This window comes from Lipophrys pholis (genome assembly GCF_963383615.2).
Source record: "Lipophrys pholis genome assembly, chromosome: 12".
Lineage (NCBI taxonomy): Eukaryota > Metazoa > Chordata > Actinopteri > Blenniiformes > Blenniidae > Lipophrys > Lipophrys pholis.
In genome coordinates, this window is record NC_137641.1 from 19,175,899 (window position 1) to 19,197,131 (window position 21,233).

Genomic DNA, 21,233 nt, shown 5'->3' on the forward strand with positions numbered 1-21,233 from the left:
AGAACGTCCATGATTAGAAGATTTATCATCTTTTCTTCACCCACTATTGCGTGATGCTAATTGAGGGTCAAGACGCCTTATTTAAAGGACTTGAACCTGCAACCTTCGGGTCCCCAGGCCACCACTTGACCACTTCATTGCGAATTTGACATTAAAGCAGTTGGGTTGTTTTATTAAAACAATTTGAGGAAGTGGACCTGTTGGATCCAAAGTATCCCCAGACAAACAAAACCAACAAATGAAGGATTTAATTCTACATAATCTAATTATTTTATAAAATACAATTAGAATTGTTTCCCTCATTCAGTAGAAATATAGTTTTAGACACTATATCCTGAAATCTCATATAAAAAAAAAAAACGATTTCAGCACTATATTGACTTTGAGAAGATGTTTTGACGAGGAAGGACACTGATATATTTGGTGCCGGCCTTTTTTGCTTGTTGTCTGCCAGATTGCCTCTAGAAAGCACTACCGGACTAACCAACCCAGACTGAGCTCACCTTAGTGGGAGGCTTTTGGCACCTATTGAATTGTCTCTCATCTCAGGGCTTTGTGATACTGAAAATACGAATAATAAATGAAAATGAAGAGGGCATTTTCACAAACCTCCGTCAGTCCGACGTGTGGTTGAGTTTAGTTTTACCGACATTTTGACGCATCCTCTGACTCAGAAATCAGAACTTTCTCATTTTCCAGACATATGCGAATGCGCCACAAGTTGCACTAATTCTAAAATTGTAGGTGTATCAAATTACAGCAATGTGGCCACATTGGTCTGTTATTACCAGGAATAATGACCCGATCCGATTGAAACAAGGACTCCAAGCTATCCAATTTCATCCAGACAAACATGTAATTAAACCTGTGTAGTCTTCAATTAGAATCTCTGCTGTAGATTAACACTCTGGTTTCTTCAATAGCAGTACATGTTGGCAGTATCTCAATGAGATTTCTTCCTCTTCATAGCTTGGAGTCCTTATGGACACTTGTGGATTTTTCATCATATTTGGTCCTTTTCGCTTTTCTACATGCCTTTGTATGTTCCCATTTGTTGTGTTTGTGTTAATGGAAAAAAAAAAAGGCGGCTGCCTCTGTGTGGATGCTTTTGGGAAATGTGAAGTGTTTACCTCCCGCACTGTTGTTTGTGTGTGTCTTTGTGCGCGATGTGTGCTCATAGGCCTGTTTAGTGGAGAAACTGTGGGTTCAGGAGGCAAGTGAAGGCTTACTTAACAGTCAAACGTCATTAAAATCTTCTGTGCTCCTCTGTGTGTTTGTGTCTCGGTTTTTTGATTTGCCTGTATTTATATCAGTGTGTAAATACAAGAGTTTCACATTTTTTTAGAATAAACCTTTTTGTGTGTGTATATATATATATATATATATATATTGTTTTTTTCTAGCATTTTATGCGACGTGTCCTGTTTACTTCTGATCACTGACGACAAAAAAAAACTATCATGAAAGAGAATGAAAAACATAAATTTGCTCGGAAAGAATATTGGTTTGAATACTGTGGAGATTGTGTGCATAATAACAATGAACCACAAAACTATGACGCATGCTGTCATGTAGAGGACAGTCGGTCAGTGGTAATTATCCGCAGAGAGCGTTCCCGCCCCGTAAACAGAAACTAAGAGAAACACACAGAGTAATGGACATCTTATCAAAGTCCTGATAGATGTTTTGACTATATTGATTAGAGACTGCGAGAGAGGCGAGGAGGAAAAGTGGAAATGAATGGAATAGGAAGAGGCATTAAGATATGAGTGGCAGACCGGGATAAGAAAATTAAGTCACTGTTTTGTTCCGCAAAGAAAAAGGGAGACATTTGAATGAGATCTTCTGAGTAATCCCTACACTATGAAGCAGAATTTTGTAACTCAATCTACTAAAGTAGAGTGAAATTGATGGTTTATACCTTATTTGTATGTTCAAAAGTGTTTGTTTACATGTGCATCTCATTGGCCTCCCACCATGAAGTCAAGAATTTGTTAGAAACAAGTTTGTGTTGCAAACTAAAAGGTTTGGATACCATTCCTCCGCATATTTAAAAAGTCACACTGCTCTTCGGTTTTAGTTCAAAGCTGATAATCTTCTGTTTTGGCATTATGTTTTGTAATCCAAAAAGGGAAAATTTCAAGCAGATTGGTTATATTTTTGATCAGAAATGATAAACAATCCATTCGTCTAAAGTTATACCTTGTCCCTGCGTCTTGGTAAAAGCTATTTGGACAGAATAAGGTAGGAAAGAAGTAGAAAGAGAACCCCCCCCCCCCCCACAAAAAAAATCTCACTCAGGTTTTTTTTGGTTTTTTTAACCTACCTAAGTGCCTCAGAAAAAGCGAGTGTAGTTTTTTTTTTTTTTGAAGGAAAGGGGCGTCATGCGGCGCTGAGTGGCACTGTGCTTCCTGCACGCTCAGTAGGAGTGTAGTTGTATGTCATATCCTGTGCACCAGCTGTCACTCAATACAGGGGGTCTCAGTGGTGACACCACGCTGACTGACAGCTCGCAGCCGAGCTCTATAAGTGTGTACGTGTCTATATATATTTCTGTGGTGAACGTATACCCTATATCCAGATGCCTTGAGGGGCAAAGTGCCCCGTGTGTGTGTTTGTGTGTGTACATGTAGGAGATACTCATTCTTAATGACAGTAGAAGGTCACTGTTATCACTCTCATATTCTCGCTCTCCCTCCTTGTCTCTGTACCAGTCGTCAAAGTCTCTCTCTCTGTCTGAGGAGACCGGCTGCTTCTCTGATACTGCCTGATCTTATGAGACATCGCATTATTTTTATCTCTGTGTTTATTCCTTGTGTTGTGTATCTCATTTGTAAAATGTCCCTGTGCATTCTACCAAAGAGCTGTTTTGCTTCAAACCTTCATATCAGGTTTTCTGACTTTAATGCTCCCAATTAACTGTCAAACTTTGCTTCTCTGCTCAAATTGGTTTTGGGCTGACGCGTTTTGGACAGTTCTGTTTCTGAAATCCTTTATTAATCTGGTGTTGGGTTAGACTTTTTATTCAATTTGTTGGTATTTTTCACATAACATCATGTAAACCTTTAATCTTTTTTAAAAATTGAAGTCTGCAGCTGCTCCAAACTGAGTCATATTTTACAGTAAGAGAGCAGGTGACCCAAACCTACAAGTACCACCTCACTTGAGATCTGTCCGTCCAAACTCGCATTTCATAAAAACTAAAAAAAAAAAAAAAGAAGATTGTGTCTTGATGATTCATCTCAAAAATCTAAATAATTCATATTTGACTGACAGTAAATGTTTTTGCCATATTTAGAGAAAGACCCACACAATAGTTTGTGAATAGCAGAGGTGGGACGCGTGAACAAAGCATCAGTTGAAGCCGGGGACGAGATAAAGACGGGAGCAGATGACGTCAGTGAACCTCTGTGTTTTTGATGATTGATCTATTTCATCACTTTCTTTGAACCTTTGTCACATTGCGCTGCGTTCTCTTCAGTATCTGATAATGCTTTCAGCCTCACACTCAGGGCGGTGTTGAAGGTCATGGAAGAATCAGAGCAGTTGTGTTTAACAGTTTAAAGTCTGTTAAAAGGACAATTAATTGTGATTTCTAGAGGCTGGTTAGTCTTTGTTTGGATTTTTATAGATAGTGTGTGTATATGTGAGAGGGAGAAGCTGGTTTGGTTTTGTCAAATTGATTACTATCAAACCAGCCCCATTGTCTTGGAGGTGTGGTGCTCTGTGCACCAATGGTTAGACATCACTGTCAGAACATTAATACTTCATAAAGTTTCAGCCGTTTGCGCAAGGAGAGTTTATATCTGTTGAGACAGCAAATGCATTTCTTTTTTACCTCAGTCAGCATGTATTGCTTCTCTATATTAACATATATATTAAATGTCTTTTTCAAAAAAGCAGATATGTATATAACAAAGTACACTGCCTTAAATATTTTGGGATCCAGTATAGTGCTGCGTTTTTTGATTTTATTAAATTTTTTTATTGTTTTGTCGTTTGCAATTTTTGAGTGGTGTGAAATGGCCAGATTTGACGATAAAATGCAAGTAAATCTCAAAATGATACATGTAATTAATCGTGATAATAATAAACACTAGGTTTTGAAGAAGTGCTGGACCTCAGATTTAAAGGCTTTTCAGGAGGTTTTGACATACCTCCACCCACCTCCTCCATCTGTCAAGTGCTGACTGCTTGAGATGAAAGTTAAGTCACACATGGTGACCACACATTTCTTAAGAACAAGATATTTTTCAACGCATCAGCAACATCCATCTTGAAGTGTAGTGTCAAAGTTATTTTTAATCTAGACTCCATATTTGACCATAGAATGGATGGACTGAATGTGATATTGAATTGTTAAATCGTACGTTCTTGAGCAGTGTTGCTAAATCTGTTGTCCGGGGTCATCTTGGGGGTGCTGCGACTGAAAAGCAAGGTAGTGCCCGAGGCTTTGACTTCTTTGAGGTTGTCAAAATGAGATTTGCATGTTAAAGGAAACCACAGGAGGACACAATGAAGAATTTAGAGGAGACCTGGAATTCTGCCTCATGGCACGTTTTCTTTCAGTCCTTTGACTTTCCACGATCTGCAGCGGAGTCAGTGCCGTATGTTGGTGAGAGTGTCACGTTTAGCTTTACTGTTTTGGCAAATCAGAGTGAAGAGAGACTCCATGACTTTTCTTAGAGGCTGAGGGCTCTCCAAGGAGAAAAGGTTGAGAAGCACGGGAAACTTCAGGTTCTGATTTTTGTTTTGTTTGCTTTGATCTTTTCATTGAAGAATTTTCCTCTGGGTTTCATATAAAGCTATTCTATTTTATTCTATTTTATTCTCCTTTCATTCCTTTGTAGAAACATGAGCTTAACCACATTCTTCCTACTTTATTTGCCACATCTACTTTTTTTCGTATTTTGTCTTCGCAAAAGCTGTAGAATGACTGACTGTCATTCCCACTCTGCGAAGAAAAAAAAATAGATGGCAGATAAAACCAACTTTAATTTTCCCAACACCTCTCTAATGCTCATATCATTTTACATGCGACTTCAACAAGACGACACCCTTGAGAGCCCGGCAGAATATAATAGTAGGAATCATGCCGGAGGGCACTGAGGGATTACAGCAGTCTGGAGAGGGGCGATATCGGCCACGTACATACACATAAACCCCGATAATGTGTACATGTCGGTGTGTGTGTGGGGGTGTGTGTAGTAAGAGATAGGGGGATTCAAGTGTCTTTACCCAATAATCCAGGTCTGTATTGCTCTGGAAAAGAGAGAAGATGCAGGGCTCTTTGGGTATTGGACTCCTGACCTCAAAGCCCATTCGTGTGTCTGTGCGTGTGTGCCGGAGGAAGGGTCACCACAGCCTACTCATCCCCCACAACCCTCCATCCCAATCCGACCAGACCCCCGCCGTTACCATGACGACAGGGTTAGAGGCTAGCTCCAGGGCTGAAAGGTGCCTTCTGACATGAGATCCAACTTCTGCAGTCTGGTTTAAATACATTCATTTACATGGATGGATTGTCTTTCTATTTCATTTTTTTTCCCCCTACTTTGCATCCATGCTGATAAATGCCTGAAACTGATCTTTATCCCAGCAGGTTTTCTCTTTAACACTTGTCAGCAATTACTATTTCATTTCTCATTCACTCTTTGAGTTTTTAGTTTTCTCTTCGTATTGCTTGAGGTACTTTGGTGTTACGCTCCTTCAGCGAGAATTATCCCCCCCCCCCCCCAAAAAAAAAACCCTATTTCAGCTCCATGCTGACATGTGTCAGAGTTAACAGGCTACCCCACTGCGCTTCACTTTGTAAATACCTGTGGCTGTATATTTTTGACTCAACCTCATCAAACCTGCACTCCCACATGCAAAGCTGACACGATTTGAGAAAGTGAACCATCTCTTTATCGAACCTGGCAGCAGTTGCAACGAGCATGTATTGCCAGAACAAATTATTTTCAAAACTGCAAGTTTGAAGACTTACAGAGGAAGAAATCAAGCAATAATGATGCAAACTGGACACTGTAGTAAATATGACACATTTGGTGTGGAACAGAAAGGTTGGTGGGTGGGGGTGTATACAGACTCACACTTATAAAAGAGGGGCCGTGTGTGTGCATAATATATGTATAAATATGTGCATATATTGTGAATTTCTCCCCCATTATTATCCCTTTCATTTATTTTCCTTTTAGGTGGCTCTTTTTCTTTTTTTTTTTTTTTTTTTCCCCCTCCTGCTGATATTGGGTGTTGACAGTGTCAATTTTCACTCAGCGATGGTGTGGTTGAGTCGTCAGACCAAACTGCCTAATTGGCCTTCTGCAGAGAAACCAAGCTCAAGTGCACGCTGGTGTAAATTAGGTGGCATATTTCACCATCTTGTTAGCCATAAATCACTTTCACACATACACAAAAGCCATTAGAACCTGGTTCCTGATTCTTCACCACTTATTCATTTTATAATAATAGATTCCATGTTTTGTAAAGGCACAACTGCACACTCCATCCCAACTTTCCGTCTTCTTTTGTTAACCTGGTGCTGCTGTCTCAACGTCCTGACAACCCCCCCCCCCCCCCCCCCCCAAAAGAAATAGAGAAACGTCTTTTGGTATCACAGCCCATATACAGTAGAACTCACACACACACATGCCTACAGATACATGGATGAATGCACATCTACACACACACACACCAATCACTCCTCTGTCTTTTCAACCCCCTGGGGAAACAAAGTCCTGCATCAGCTGCTAAATTGCCTAAACTCTCTCATCCGCTAATGGGCTACCTTTCTTTCTGCGTGTCTGCCTCTCTGTCTACATTAATGAGTTTCTGTTGTCTGTCTGTCTGACTCTGTGCCATCCTGAGCGTCTGATGTCTTGTCTTTATGTATCCCACTTGTTTTGTCCATCTGTCTCTGACAGTTCCTGCTGCATGTTGGTTTCCCTTCCCATCATTCTGCCTGTGGACCCGGAATTCACATGGATTCCCGCTTTTACCCTAAGCTGCTTTGTACAGTATGACCGTTAACTAATCCATGCATAGTATATAATGCACAAGTTCCATTTCCTGCACAGTAACCGCAACACCAGTTTTATTGATACAGCTACAAATAAATGTAAACATATCTATAGATCTGTGTGACTACTGACCGATCCTGCATATTCACATACTGTATCTCTGAACACAGTTTCAGGACTATGCAATATTTACACAGCTTTGCACGTTTACAGATCAGTGTGCACATGTTCCTTACGCCTGCACATTTACTGATTTGAAACAGGACATAAACTCCACTGGTACTAGTAATGTTGGTAGTTGTTGAAAATGCATATAAAAAAATATAATTGCTGTATCAATAGTGTTATAGTTAGCAATGCAATATCAATGAAGGTAGTAAAGTTTGAAGATTATATTGTCAAACTCCTATCAATGTACGAGCTATATTAGTCAAGTGTCATTGAAATAGCTTCAAAAGAAGTTGCACAGTAGTTGCATTACGAATCGTAATATTATTGTGGCAGGTAGCAGACATTTATCCACATTTTGCAGTGAATGGTTGAAGAGGAGGAGGCACAAAAATCTATATAATAGTGGTGGAAATCAATATTATTTCAGTCCATAAAGTTCAGTTTTAATAAGTGAAAGATCCTTCAGTTCACAAGCCAAACACAAAGACCTCTTACTCACTGTAACAATATAAGACGCATCACTCTGGACTATGGGAAAGTCTCAAATTGTATTTACTTTCTTTGTCTCCTTTTATCCTAGGGCAACACATTTTCTCTAAATAGAAGTCTCGTATGTTTTTCGTTTCCTGGTTTGACTACACAAGGTGGGTAAGCATTGGTCTGAAGGGAAGAATACTACAAAATAACATAATTTTTACTCTTTCTCACAGAACAACCAAATCTGTTTTCAGTGTCTTGACTTGCCCTTCGAAAATGACTTTTTGATTGTCTGTCCATGTTTCGGTCTCTGACGGCGTGTCTCCCCTGATGTCGACCAATTCCATGAACCGTATCATAAAAAGGGGGCCTGTTGACATTTCAATTTGCCTCATAACCCGTCATACACACACACACACACACACACACACACACACACACACACACACACACACACACACACACACACACACACACACACACACACACACACACACACACACACACACACACACACACACACACACACACACACACACACAGTTCATTGTTGAGCGTGGGTTCAGCAGCAGGCCTCTCTGGGGTTTCCACGGAGACAAGGAAAAGCAATAACTGCACACTTGACCCCTCTGCTCCTTTATTGGCCTTCTTCTCCCCGACACACAGACACACACAGACATACATACACCTCAAATCTAATCTGCGAGAGTGAGCTTCCACTGCCATATTCCTCCGTCTTCCCTCGAGGATTGCAAAGGAGAGTCAAAAAAAAAAAAGGAGGGGGATAGGAGGAAGTTAATAATTTCATGTGGCAGTGACCTGGAGATGATAAGATCGAAGCATTGGCTCTTTGCGGTCTCTTCAAAGGAAGATTCACCCTCTGCACACCGATCTTCACAGTTCACTCACATTTTCTTATTGTTTCTGCCTTTCTCTTGTCTTCCTTTGTTGTCCACCAGAATTGGCAAAGTCTGTGAAAACAATTGTAACTGAAACTTTCCAATTTCAAGAGGAAATAAGAAGAAGAAAAGGAGAGAGCCGTGGGCAAGATTGAAGTGGGAAAGTGGAAAAAAAATAAAAGAAGCTGACCTGAAAAAAGAGAGAGCAACTGATGGAGGGAAAATATTTGGAAGAACGGCAGGCTAGCCTTAGCGACAAGACTGTTTACTGTTTATTTTGGTCTCCAGTGTCATCTCGCCTCATATTGGCACAGTCGAGATTATTTCCTTTCACAGCTTATTCCCGTGTGGATTTTCTCTGCTTTGTGTGTGTTTGTGTGTGCATTTGTGTATGTTTGTCCACTGTTTTAATCTTTGGAGGTCGTCGGCCTGAACTCAATCTTTCCGCAATCATCAGTGCTTATGGTGTCTTCATATAGCCATCAGTTTCCCTCTGTGGGTTGTCACATTTTCCTTATGCACTGAAGCAAATGCCGTTTTAACAGACTGCTTTATGGCTTGCTCGTCATTGTTATCTGGTTACATTTGAGGTATGTCAGAGTCATTTAGTGATTGACACTTATTCTAGCCTTTATGAGTTATGAGTTTGATTATGGACGTCCCGGTTGAATAATCAACAAAAAGTTACTTAGGAGTTCAGTTCAGATTAATTTTCAACCATAATGCTTTGATTCCAGCTCCATAATTGAGAATATTTTCTACTGTTTGTATTCCTCTGTCATAATCAGCTGAATATATTTTGGTTTCTCAGGCTCTGATATTGACTAGTCTCAAATAACTCCAAGAGAAAATAAGAATCCTGTCAGTCATAATAGAAACGTGTGTTAGTGGAAACTCAAATCTCATCCAGATTGTAGTAATCGCCTTCAAACGTGCCGAGAAGTTAAACGATTTGGGTATTAAAAATCACACCTCATGGTTGATCTGTGCAGTGACACACTGATCCAAACGACGTGTCCTTTATTTGACATTGTTGTCGTCCATAGCGGGGATAAACGGAGCTCTTTCCTCCACGATTCTTAAAGAATCAGGGATAATATGATCTGGATGACTGAGAGTTTCCACAGACACAGTGACACGATGAACATCATGCTGAGCTAAGAGGATGAAGTCATAAAGAGCCAGATCCAGTCAATACGCATCCAAGGGGAAAACGATTCCGTTGTTTGGCTGGAAAAAAAATAAGTGCATCTACTATTATATCACAGGTCAGGTTGTTTACGCAGATTGTTTTTCTCAAATGCTGCCGACTGTTCTAGTCGGATTCGGCATTCACATTTGTGACACGAGTCTGTGAGCAGAGGAAAAAAGACCAGCACGCTGTTGGTTGTGCTGCACCTGCCTTTCCTTCTTAGATCTCAAAGAGTGGGAGTGGTCTTTCACTTTGGTTGCTGCAGACTCGGTTCTCGTCGCTGGTGATCTGCCTTGACTTGAAGATTGGATCAGCTCAGGGAGCGCTTCACATACCCCGACATGGTGTTTGTCTGTGTGTGAAATTACACCGAAAAAAGAAAAAAATCCTGATATCCTGTTGACAGAAAGACGTCATGTGCTGCACGATCACACAAGTCTCACAATATTTTCCCACACTTTGTGCACGCGCTTATAACTCGTAGTTCCCTCCCCCAAGTGTTGATCTCTTTATGAACAAATATGAGGCCGTGAAATGCGTTTTGTGAATTGGGTGCATTAACGTGTGCATGAGTGTGTAATTGGCGATATTACAAGCTGTCCTCAGGAGGCCACACTGACAGAGTGAAGCCAGGTTTCCACACTACGTATGAACAATAAGAGCGTCGTGATGATTTTTTCTTCTTCTTGGTAATCGGGTCAGGGTCAATTGGATTGTTTGTGTTGTCTGTGCGTGTGTGCGCATGTGTGTGCTGGACTGAGAGTGTGTTTGAGGGCACACTGTGTTTCTTCCCTGCAGTGTTGCCTTCTGCACCACAGGTGTGTGTATTTGTGTTTTTGCAGCACACACCCAGATTGCATTACTTTGCTGAGAGGATTATTCTGCTGTTTGTGTTGAACGTTTTAAATTATGCAGTTATCGAGATATTCATCCAGTCAAATCTCCCTTCCCAAAAAAAATGTTACTCTGCGTGGGAATCATCTGCATAAACAAAGTCATTTATAGATAGAGCTTCTCATCAAAGAGGTGAATCTTTGCATTGATGGCTTGTTTTCTTTTCATATCTTTTTTATCACAGTTCTCCAAGGAGAAGTACCTGCTGGAGTCTCCTCCGGAGAAACTTCGTAAGGAGCTGGAGGAAGAGCTGAAACTGAGCCCTGCTGACATCAGGAGCCATGGCTGGTACCATGGCCACATACCCAGAGAGGTATGAGCACTGTGAAGTACACCGGGGAATATATATGCATCCATGGCAATGCGTACAACACACGTTAAATGTCCTTAATGGATCATTGTGTGCAAATGTGTTTTCAAGTTTAAAATACGTCTGTTCTTCAATCTCACTGTGGGTTTTTGATGGTCCTGAGAAGCTCTTGCTTAAAAATGGGTGATTGGACAGCTGTTCTGCTGAGGTCCACGTGGCTACTGTCACGCCTTATACAAGGCCAAGGGGTTGTGTTTCTCTCCTATCTAACTATTTTGGAAACTTCTAGATATCTTAAACAGTCTATAGGTTGTGGTTGTGACAAGTATGCTTGCCAGATCCTGTCAGCAAATGCAGGATAGGAATATAAAAGGGTTAAAGTAAAAAAATAAACTAAATAGTTGTTTTGAGTCAAAGTTGTTTAAAAGTTTTAAATTTAGACCAAACTAACATCAAACCAACATTTGAGACATTCTCTGAGGCATACTGGGATTTTTTTTTATTTATTTGTTTTTCATACTCACCGTGCTCTGGGCTCGAAGCACTTTCAAAGCATGGGTGAGCTAACTGAAGGTCCTGTGTAAACATGCAGATGGAGCAACAGTGCTTAATATGCTGCTCAGACAACACTAAATGATAATAAAACAGCAGGGACAATCAGAGGAGTCTTTCTCATCTCATGCATTCAGCACCGGAAAAATCTCCTCCCATGGAGGTAAAAGCCTGTTTTTTATCCACTTTGTGGCAAACATTGACAGATTAGCTGGGCCCTCCTTTAGCTACGCTTGGCTTCGTAAGCCCCACACATTATACATTTTTACAATATTGTGCTAGGAAACACAACAGCACATTATCAACAAGATGGAAAACTGCCCGTTTCACAGTATGAATATTTTATATTTGTGCCTTTACAGTGGCGTGCCTCGGCTAACATCAGGCGCACGCACAGATAAAAGCGGTGTTATAACTGCGCACCTTCTATTTTGGGGTCTGCGAGTTGAGTGCAATTTCTTAAATGCTTTTTTTTGTGTAAAGTGGTATATTTCATAAAAAATATTTTATTCTTCTTGAGTTAATTAATACATTATTGTGTTGTTGTTAAATACATACTTACCATCCTCATTCGATATTACACATGTCAGTTATTCTGATTGTTTTGTAAAATTACAACCCACAGTTTGCACATTTTGGGGAGATTAACACTTATTGTTATGCAAAACCTTCATTCTGATTATTTTCCACTTGTGACATTATAGCAGTTGTTTTGCATAAGTAGAGCGAGTGGATGCCAAGGACCACATCCTGCATGGGAATTGGTAATCTTGTACAAGTAGTTGAATACTGCGTTACTGTGTGGGTATTGGAAGAAGTGTGGGTTGCCTTTGCCTCAATTGCTACAGAGGCTCCTCTTTCAATCCCATGGTGTGATCTGTACATGTGTTGGAGAGTCCGTAGGCAAGACACCTTTCTGGTTCTTATATTTGGTTGAGCGATTGACAGAATTGTGTTTTCACAGCTCTGATCGTCACAAACTATATTAAAACTGTATGCCACACCTCCTTTATCAGTGCATTTGACCTCAAAGTAACTACAGCATCAGTCAACACACATCAGCATGAAAACGGTCACTTTAAATAAGTTAGTCATTAAGAAAGTCACAAAAACTCAAAATGAGACTTTCCGTCTCAGCCTTTGGTCTCTGAAACGATAAAATGTAGGAAAGTATTTTGAATAGCTTCTGTGGTTTAAATTTCCAACATGCACGCGTCATACTACATGTTAAAACCCGAGAAATCAATAAGTGAAATATATAAACGTACTAATGTTTTTGTGTGGGTTGACATGGTTGTCAAGACGGGGTATTAGTTGAGCGATTACTCTGACAAATTCTGGCTTGGAAAGCACAGTTTAAATGCTTTACACACAGAATGACACTGATTAATGAATCCCATCATCTGTCACAGCTCAGTAGAAATTGCTTTAGCATTCAGAAGGAGGGGAAACTCTGCCAAACAGACAGCTGCGTGTGTTGCTGATGTAAGCAATTGAATTTCACAGCTGGTGACTAAGATTCAGATAAACAGACACACGGCGACAGACAGCGGACACACGCTGCACGCACATGTGGCTGCAACTGGCTCGTAGATGCACGCCCTCTGTCACTTGATCAACCTCTGTCTCTCTTTCAAACACGCACACACCAACACAGATTCAAATCAGCCATCTGTGAGTCTTTCCCCTTTGCATTTACATAATCTATTCATGTATTCATGGATTTGCCCCAGCATAAACCTGGGGGAACCCCGGGCCCCCTGGTTACCAAAACAGTACTTAATAACTAGATCACACAAACAAAAACCCGTTGAGCGAATACTGTACATCAGCCTTCCTGGACTTGAATATTCATTCCTGTTAATTAGTTTTTTTCTGTTTGATGAATTCTTGTAAAATTCCAGACTCTGTTTGGTGATCTTCCATATATTTTTATAACTGTAAAAAAATAAAATAAAATATATACATGCTCTGTTTATTATGCAAATGAGAGCAGTCAGTTCAAAGTGCAGTACAGCTGGGAGACACAATACTAAGATATGATAAATGGAGGTTGTATAATGGAGTCATGGCTCTTTCACTTCACAACATTATATCCAGTTAAATTCCAGGCTTGAGAACTTCCTGTATGGAGTTTGCATGTTTGTGTCTCTCTGTGAGGTGCAGCTTGTCTCTTCGTTATTGTAGACGTCAATCAGCTGTGTGCACAAGTAAAACAATTTTTTTAAGAATTTCTCTCTCGCCAATTCATCTGCTGCTCACTTGATGTGTCCCATCACACCGCCAGGCATGAGAAATGTTCAAATGGATGGATATGCAAAGATATGAAAAGAAACATGCAGTGACCAGTAAAAAAATTATCAATTTAGTGAAAACCTCTGACTCTCTGTGGGAGTATAGCAAGAAACAAGGCACCATAGATTTCTGTTTTACAGTTGAGATTCATATACCAAGTTCCTGTTAAAAAGTTTTCATCATTTTCAGCTGTCCTCGGTCACGTAAACTGATGCACACCTTGCAGGTGTCTCGCTGTCAGGTTTGGTCTTGCATGCTGGCCCAGCAAAACCACAAGAGTCTGTGCAAATGGGATGTAGGTCCTACATTTTCATGCAAGCTCGTGTGAAAGAAGTAAAGGTAAAAAAAAATACAAATGTAAAATCAATCCAGAGATTCACAAGTTGCTGATGTTCTCTCTTCCTGTGATCCTGGCTGGAGCTGCAAAATGTTAAACTGGGCTGAAATGATCAGACAGGAAACCAGAGTCCTGCACATTACACGAGTGTAGTGTGACTGTAAAATCTGCTACATTCTCTGCTACATTCTTGAATTGTGGACAAGAATGAGATCAGATAAACAAGCTGCTCACCTCGACAAAATGTTCTCCACCAGCAGAAATGATAAGAAGATGCTGTGTGTGGCGCGAGCCTCTGATCTGTGTGTTTACTGCCTCCTGCTGGCCTCCATTTACCTCTGCTGCGTTGCGTTGCATATTGCATGCCCTGTGTTCTGCGTTGAATACATTTAAATCTCGACACAATCACCTTCAACCTCCAGACAACACAAACATTATGCGTTTTTTAAAGGCCATGTTGCACAGTGTGAAGTATGTCTCCTTCACAGTATGGTTCTTAGATCAATATTTGCGACATCCTCTCACAGAAACCCGAGACACATCTGCAGTGTTTGGTATCAGCAAGACGTACAGCCTGAAGCGGTTACTCTGACCATGAATGGGAAATTGCTTTTTAAGATTGCTTGTTTTGTCAATACATGATAAATAAGTTTCATTATTATGATGGTGCTGAAGATGTATAAAATACATCTTTGGAAAATCATTGCAGTCCCTTGGCCTTTTTATCGGTCATCGCCAATTCAAATTGTGCGTAAACGAGACGGTTTTGGCAGTGAGAGAGATGGTCCTATTTGTTCAGCAGCTGTCCTAAGGCATCGTCATGAATAATCACTGTTCTCCAAATTCAATTATTTAACGGTGAGGAGTGTCAGAAACAAAATGTTCACACACAGGCTGGAGCTCAGTGAGCCAAGTTTGCTTCCAGTGCTCTCGTCTTCTAACTGTTTAACGTTCTCTATTCCTCCATGCAGGTGTCAGAGACTCTGGTTGTGCGTAATGGTGACTTCCTGGTGCGGGACTCTCTGACCAGTGTCGGTGACTACGTCCTGACCTGCCGATGGGATAATGAGTCACTGCACTTCAAGATCAGCAAAGTCTTGGTCAAGTCCAATGAGACGAAGGTACATATTCATCTTTACTTAGATATCTTCCACATACTAATATCTGAAACTGTTTATATACCTTCTGGTTTGAGACTGCGGTAACTTTCTATGAGGAGATTTCATGTTCTCCCTATGCGTGTGTGGGTTTTCTGTGGGTATTTTGGTTTCCTTCAAACATGTGTTTGGGGTAATATTTACCAGAAAGAGACTGATATTGAATGTCAGCACCTCTGATTCAGTTGCAGGGAGACAATATGAACCCTACTAATGTTCAGTGCAATCGCCTGACCTTGAGTGTCATATTGCCTTTTATAAAAGAGTTATATAAATTTGCCATTTCTGGTTTGTACCCACTATCACGAATAGTGTCATTTCTAAACAGCAGACGTCTCACCTTGACTGTACATCACCACCAGTTCCGTCCTTTGTATTATGTCCATATATTTTGCCCATTACAAACTAATTTGCTACCAAAGGGGAAAAATAACAAATGTCAACAGGGTTGCACTAATGATTTAGCTATTATTGATGTCACTGAAAACATTAGAAACAGCTGTGAGGTGGAGTGATACAATTGTGAATTGTCCCAGTGCTGCCGTACTGAATACCAGCGCACACACACAGTGACTGTCATCCAATCACATTCCTCTGTCAGAACTGTTCTGCAAATCAAGTCTGAGTCATTATGGAATGTGAGTTTAGTCTTCATGTGTGTTTGCAAGCGAACATGCATCCATCCGTTTGAAAAAGGCCTATTTATTCTTGTTGCCCCTAATGAATGGGGTAATTACATGGAGGCTAATTTGGTGCAGGTGTGCCTGGTTGGCCAGCTGTGTCTCTGTTACTCTGTCATCTCTAATTCCTGTCCTTCTTTACGGTTTCTTATGTGCATCCAGCAGTCATTAGATCAGTTGACTCAGAACGTTACAATCAAAAGAAGCATTTTGTGTGTTTAATGTGATCACTTTGTGACAAAGAAACCCCCAGATCCTTTAAATCTGTTGTAACGTTCACTACAGGTGCAGTACATGTTGGAGTCGGACAGTTTCGACTCGGTCCAGGAGCTTGTGCGGTTTTACGTTGGCCAGCGCAAACCGGTCTCCCAATCCAGCACCGTCCACATCTACTGTCCGGTCAGCAGGACTCTCCCACTGCGCTACCTGGAGGCCACCTTCGCCCTCGCCAACAGCAAGCAAGGCTCCGCCTACTCGCCGTCCAGTCAGAGGGGGGCGTACATCAAGAGACGCAGTGTCACCATGACAGATGGGCTGACAACCGAAAAAATGATACCTCACAGGTGAGAGCCCAGTGCATTTCCTACTGAGGCTGCAGTTCTACCCTGATACTTTAAGGACCAGGAGCCAACATTAAATTAATCAGACTTTTCTTTTGCAGTCTTCACTTAAAATGTCATGGTTTCATTGTTGCTTTATGTCATATGTATGATCAGTGACTCAGACAGTCCCAGTCCAGTTGAGACCCCAGTGGCAGCGCCAGAACCAGAGCCGGACCCTGTTCACAACTGCAGGTTGTGTGTGTGTGTCTGTGTGTGTGTGTGTGCGTGCGCGTGCGTGCTTTCCACCAGTGCTAATCCCCGAACACGTGCATCTGGCCTCCTTATTATTACAGTTTCCTGAATTCACAGACACCATCACACTGCCTCCCCCTTGTAATGAGCACCACCTCCACAGAGTGAAGTCGCACTTGGCTGCTTCTGCACCGGATCACTCAAGTTTCAAACCGGATGAGGCTGCTTGAAACTTGAAGGTGGACCTACAAAGTGGGAGCAGAACAATATGTCATGTATTCGTGGTTTTAACTTCCCATACAGGCCGTCATAGATGTGCCGAACAGTATTTTGGCACAATTGCTGAAATTGGGTCATAATATAGAAGAATGTGTTTGTTTTAACCTGTCTTGAAAGAAATGAAATGTCAAAAATAATTCTGAAAAGATGATTACTCTTCATAATGATGTAAATCCTAAGATATTCAGAGTTGAAAGTACCAAACATCTGAAAAGATGCAACACTTTATGGGTGAAAGTCATGCTTGAAATAATTTTTTTTTTCTTTTGTATTTAATGTATGTGTGACTGCTGTGTCACCGTGGCTCATTATGGGTTAATGTGACCCAAAATCTATCACAGGGAGAGAAAAAACATCTCCATGCTTTATCTATTGATCAAAATTGAATTTTAAAGTTTTTATCATCACAGTGGTTTTCTCAGAGATCACACTGTGTGGCATGTTCCTGCTCCTGCTTTGAAGTCCCACATGTGGTTTTAGATTAGAAATGCCCGAAATGTAAATATGTGTTTATTCTGACAGTCGCACCAATTTGAATTTGTCCTCCTCCTCTCACCCTGAAGTAATCAACAGTTACATCCCTGATCACGCCTTTCCTTTCATCAGTTTGACACCCTAAACTTCACTCCTTTTTGAGGTTATTCCTTCCCAGCAACTTGAAAACTAAACCAAAAATGATTTGTAACATTGTTTAAATATTTTATTTGCAGCCCATCGACCATCCACCACCATAAGGATGCAATGCGAAACTGTGCGATGAGCATGGACCAGATTCAGGAGTACCGCTGCCCGCTGTCACCCGTCGGGGAAGCGCGAATGTCTCCTGCATATTGTGCGAGTAAGTACCCGATGCTCACACACATGAAGTAAAAAAATTCTCTCGATTCCTTCAGAGATTTTCAGGCTTCATTTTCTTTCCTCAGTCACCAGACAGAGAGCCCACTCAGGTGGACGGGTCTTGGCTGTCGTTCCCCCCTCTCCGGTGATGCGTCGCTCCAGCGATCCTCAGCTCAGCCCCTCAGCCGGCAGCAACCCCGCAGAGCATCCCGCACACAGCTCCCACTCCGCGCACTCATCGCCCGCCCACCATCAAAGCTACCAGGCGCACTCGTCCGAAACTGCGGGGAGCTACTGCGACCTCAGACCTTGTCCCGCCGGACCCCCCAAGCCCCCCACCAAGGGCTACGTGGAGCGACTGCGAGTGGAGGAAGGACGGGAGGATGGAGCGAGAGAAGAAGGGGAGGGGATGTTCAGCGCTCCACAGGTGGAGACCGCTTCTTCCTTCAGGCCATCCAGGTAAGAGACACATAGGATTCCAGACGTGACTTGACTGTGCTTCCAAAGGATGTTTAGTCTTTCTTTTATATCTAAAGATCTATATCATTTGGGGTTTCTTCCCTTCAATCAACAAAAAGTACAACTTCACATGAAAAAATTAAGAAAACAAGTTAATAAATGCGGTTTATATAGAATCAAACATCACATTTAAGTGCAAAAAGTACTTCATTGTGCAACTTCAGTTATCCAGGATACAAAGTAGTCAACAGATTTAAATCAGAGCTTTCAGATGTGGTTTACTAAAGGTAACTAAGTGGCGTGTTCAAGCATTGAAATTGACAAATGACATCTTAAGAAACACAATTTGAAGGCAAAGTTTTACCAGATAAATTAAGATTTTCAGGAGTGAAAAGAGATGATTGCTGAACAGATGTTTCAGACTTTCTTTTTTTCAGAGAAATGAAATTGGCATGATGAAGAAAATGCACATTTTGTGATTGAGGAAAAAGGGGGAAAAAGTCATGTGAAACGGGAAATATCTAGCATCTGCAGGGAGCCGGTTAAATCAGCAACTTCCACGTTGCTATTTTCCCAGCCGTTACCCATCATTTTCTTCACAAAGACATATTTTGTTCGAAAGTCAGTTCACCTGCTGATATTTCGTCACAGAGAGCAAAAATATATGTGAGTGGGGTAGTTTTGACAGGCACTGCAGTACAGCTGTGAGTGAACAGGGGCCGGGGGAGAAAAAAAGACCTGAGTAAACAACTGATAATCCTGTGGGAAATGGCCCGGGGGCAGACTTTGTGCTGTGGTCAGAGACACAGAGCAGATACTGTATTTTATTGGGCTTACGGTGCCGAGGGAGGACGCAGCAGATGAGGCTTGTAAAAAGGGGGAAATGGTCAGGCACACGGAGCTGGAAGCAGCGATAGCGCAGGCGGCACCTTTGGACATCGGCGCCTTTTTTGTGAAATTCTGGTGCAGAGGGATTATTGCTGAATCGCTGCGGGCTCTGCTGGGGAAATTGGCAGTTAAGGCTGGGAAAAAGAAGAGAAAAAAAAGCCAGTGATGCTTCAGGCAGCAATGACTGGCACATCTCATCCTGTTTAGCAGCTGCTGTTGTGGCAGTGCAAATCCAGCCAGGCTGATATTCCGGCATGGACGATGTTATCTGCGGGGGCACTGGTGGCCACAGTTCGCTGATCGGGAATAGCGCAGCAGAAATACAGTGTGTGATGTTTTAGAAACAACTTAATGAATGGATTTGTTTTGTCCACACAAAATAAAAGCAGTGGCTCATTTATTTATGGCTTTGTTTGGTTTTAACGACTAAACTCAACACGAGGCACATTGTCCATCGAGATACACAAACTGTGCATCTTATTTAATCTACATTTGTGCCTTTGTACGAGCCTTTCAGATTTGTAATCTATGTTAACATAAGAAATGTTCAAATACAATGACAACCACCATGGTGAATTGATTGAGTTATGTTGAATTAAGCAAAAGTCCAGGTTTTTTAAACTATGAATTGTGAAACTTACATAGATAAAGATCAATGGTTCGGACATCAGACTTCAAAGTTGGTGGCAGGCCACTTCTTTAATTTATTGGTGAATATTACAGACTTGAAAATGTCTGTGTGGCTATTTCTGAAGAGGTTTATGGTTTAAATGTTGTTTTGAAATGTAATTACATTTAACAATGTCCTTTCAGGTGTGATAGTTATGGTTGCCTACATCACAATACCATCGCAGTGTAAAGCTGCCAGTATTTTCCAGTTTGGACTTTGTTTTTCATTTTACTTGAAAATCCCGGCCCCAGTGGTCCTTGCCAGTGCTCATGTCCGGTTTCGGCTCAGCTGCCATCGCCTAATGTGCTTTAATCTTCCTTGTGCAGGTACGAGTCTTGCCTTATGCCAGCTGAGAATAAGCCTTTGGAGATGTCTGTGCTGAAGAGAGTCAAAGAGCTGCTGGCCGAGGTGGACGCACGGACTGCGGCTAAACACATCACCATGGCAGACTGCATGGTACGCACCCACATGCACCCATGCATACCCGTACATAAAAAAACTGAAAGACAATACTAATACTGTTGTGATACATTCAACTGATCATATTTCTCTCTGCTCTTGGGAAAGGTTGCCAGAATATTTGGTGTGACCACAGAAGTGCAAAGGATGATGGGAGTGTCCTCAGGGCTGGAGTTACTGACACTGCCGCATGGACATCAGCTGAGACTCGACCTACTCGAGAGGTACGACAGTCTGCTTTTGTGCTTTAATCAACTTTCATTCATTCTTTATGACATGTGTCATTATCTTTCCTATGATGTACATTTATTCCTGGTCAGGCTGTGACTCGACACAGATCCTTTGCGCAGCGATACAATTTATTTGGAGCCTTTATGCGAACGCCACCGCTGCTTTTGCCCTCAGATTTTACACCATGTCCACCATGATGGCCGTGGATCTCCTCGGCTGCACTGGGAGCACAGAGGAGAGGGCCGCATTGCTCCATAAGACCATCCAGTTGGCAGCAGAGCTCAAAAGCAACATGGGCAACATGTTTGGTTTTGCCGCTGTGATGAGAGCTCTGGATCTTCCTCAGGTAAGACTGACAAAAGAACTCATTATTAGCAGGGGTTTCCATTTTCTGGTTTAGTATTCATTGTTTCTTTTTTAAATCAGTCATCATAAATGTTGTATTTCTATAGCGTAGCGCACCAAATACAAACTTAACATTGATTGAAGGTAGTAATTCAAATCCTTCACAATAATACAGGAAAATACAACAATGAACAATTTTGAAAAGAAGTGAAGCACCTAAACACTTCCTGTCAGTATGTTGACCACTAATACAAACACAACAAAGCGAATTGTGGCGTGTTTCTACGT

The 21,233-nt window shown here is 41.5% G+C and overlaps 1 protein-coding gene across 1 annotated transcript in view; it reads left to right on the forward strand.

Moving 5' to 3' along the window:
* sh2d3ca (SH2 domain containing 3Ca) overlaps nt 1-21,233 on the forward strand; it is a 64,409-nt gene that overhangs the window by 37,362 nt on the left and 5,814 nt on the right. Inside the window, exons 5-13 of the mRNA XM_080476686.1 lie at nt 10,837-10,965; nt 15,118-15,267; nt 16,269-16,546; nt 16,700-16,777; nt 17,767-17,894; nt 17,980-18,352; nt 20,237-20,366; nt 20,478-20,593; nt 20,775-20,946. Of these exons, the coding sequence (XP_080332812.1) occupies nt 10,837-10,965; nt 15,118-15,267; nt 16,269-16,546; nt 16,700-16,777; nt 17,767-17,894; nt 17,980-18,352; nt 20,237-20,366; nt 20,478-20,593; nt 20,775-20,946 (1,554 nt within the window). The remainder of the gene's footprint in view (nt 1-10,836; nt 10,966-15,117; nt 15,268-16,268; nt 16,547-16,699; nt 16,778-17,766; nt 17,895-17,979; nt 18,353-20,236; nt 20,367-20,477; nt 20,594-20,774; nt 20,947-21,233) is intronic.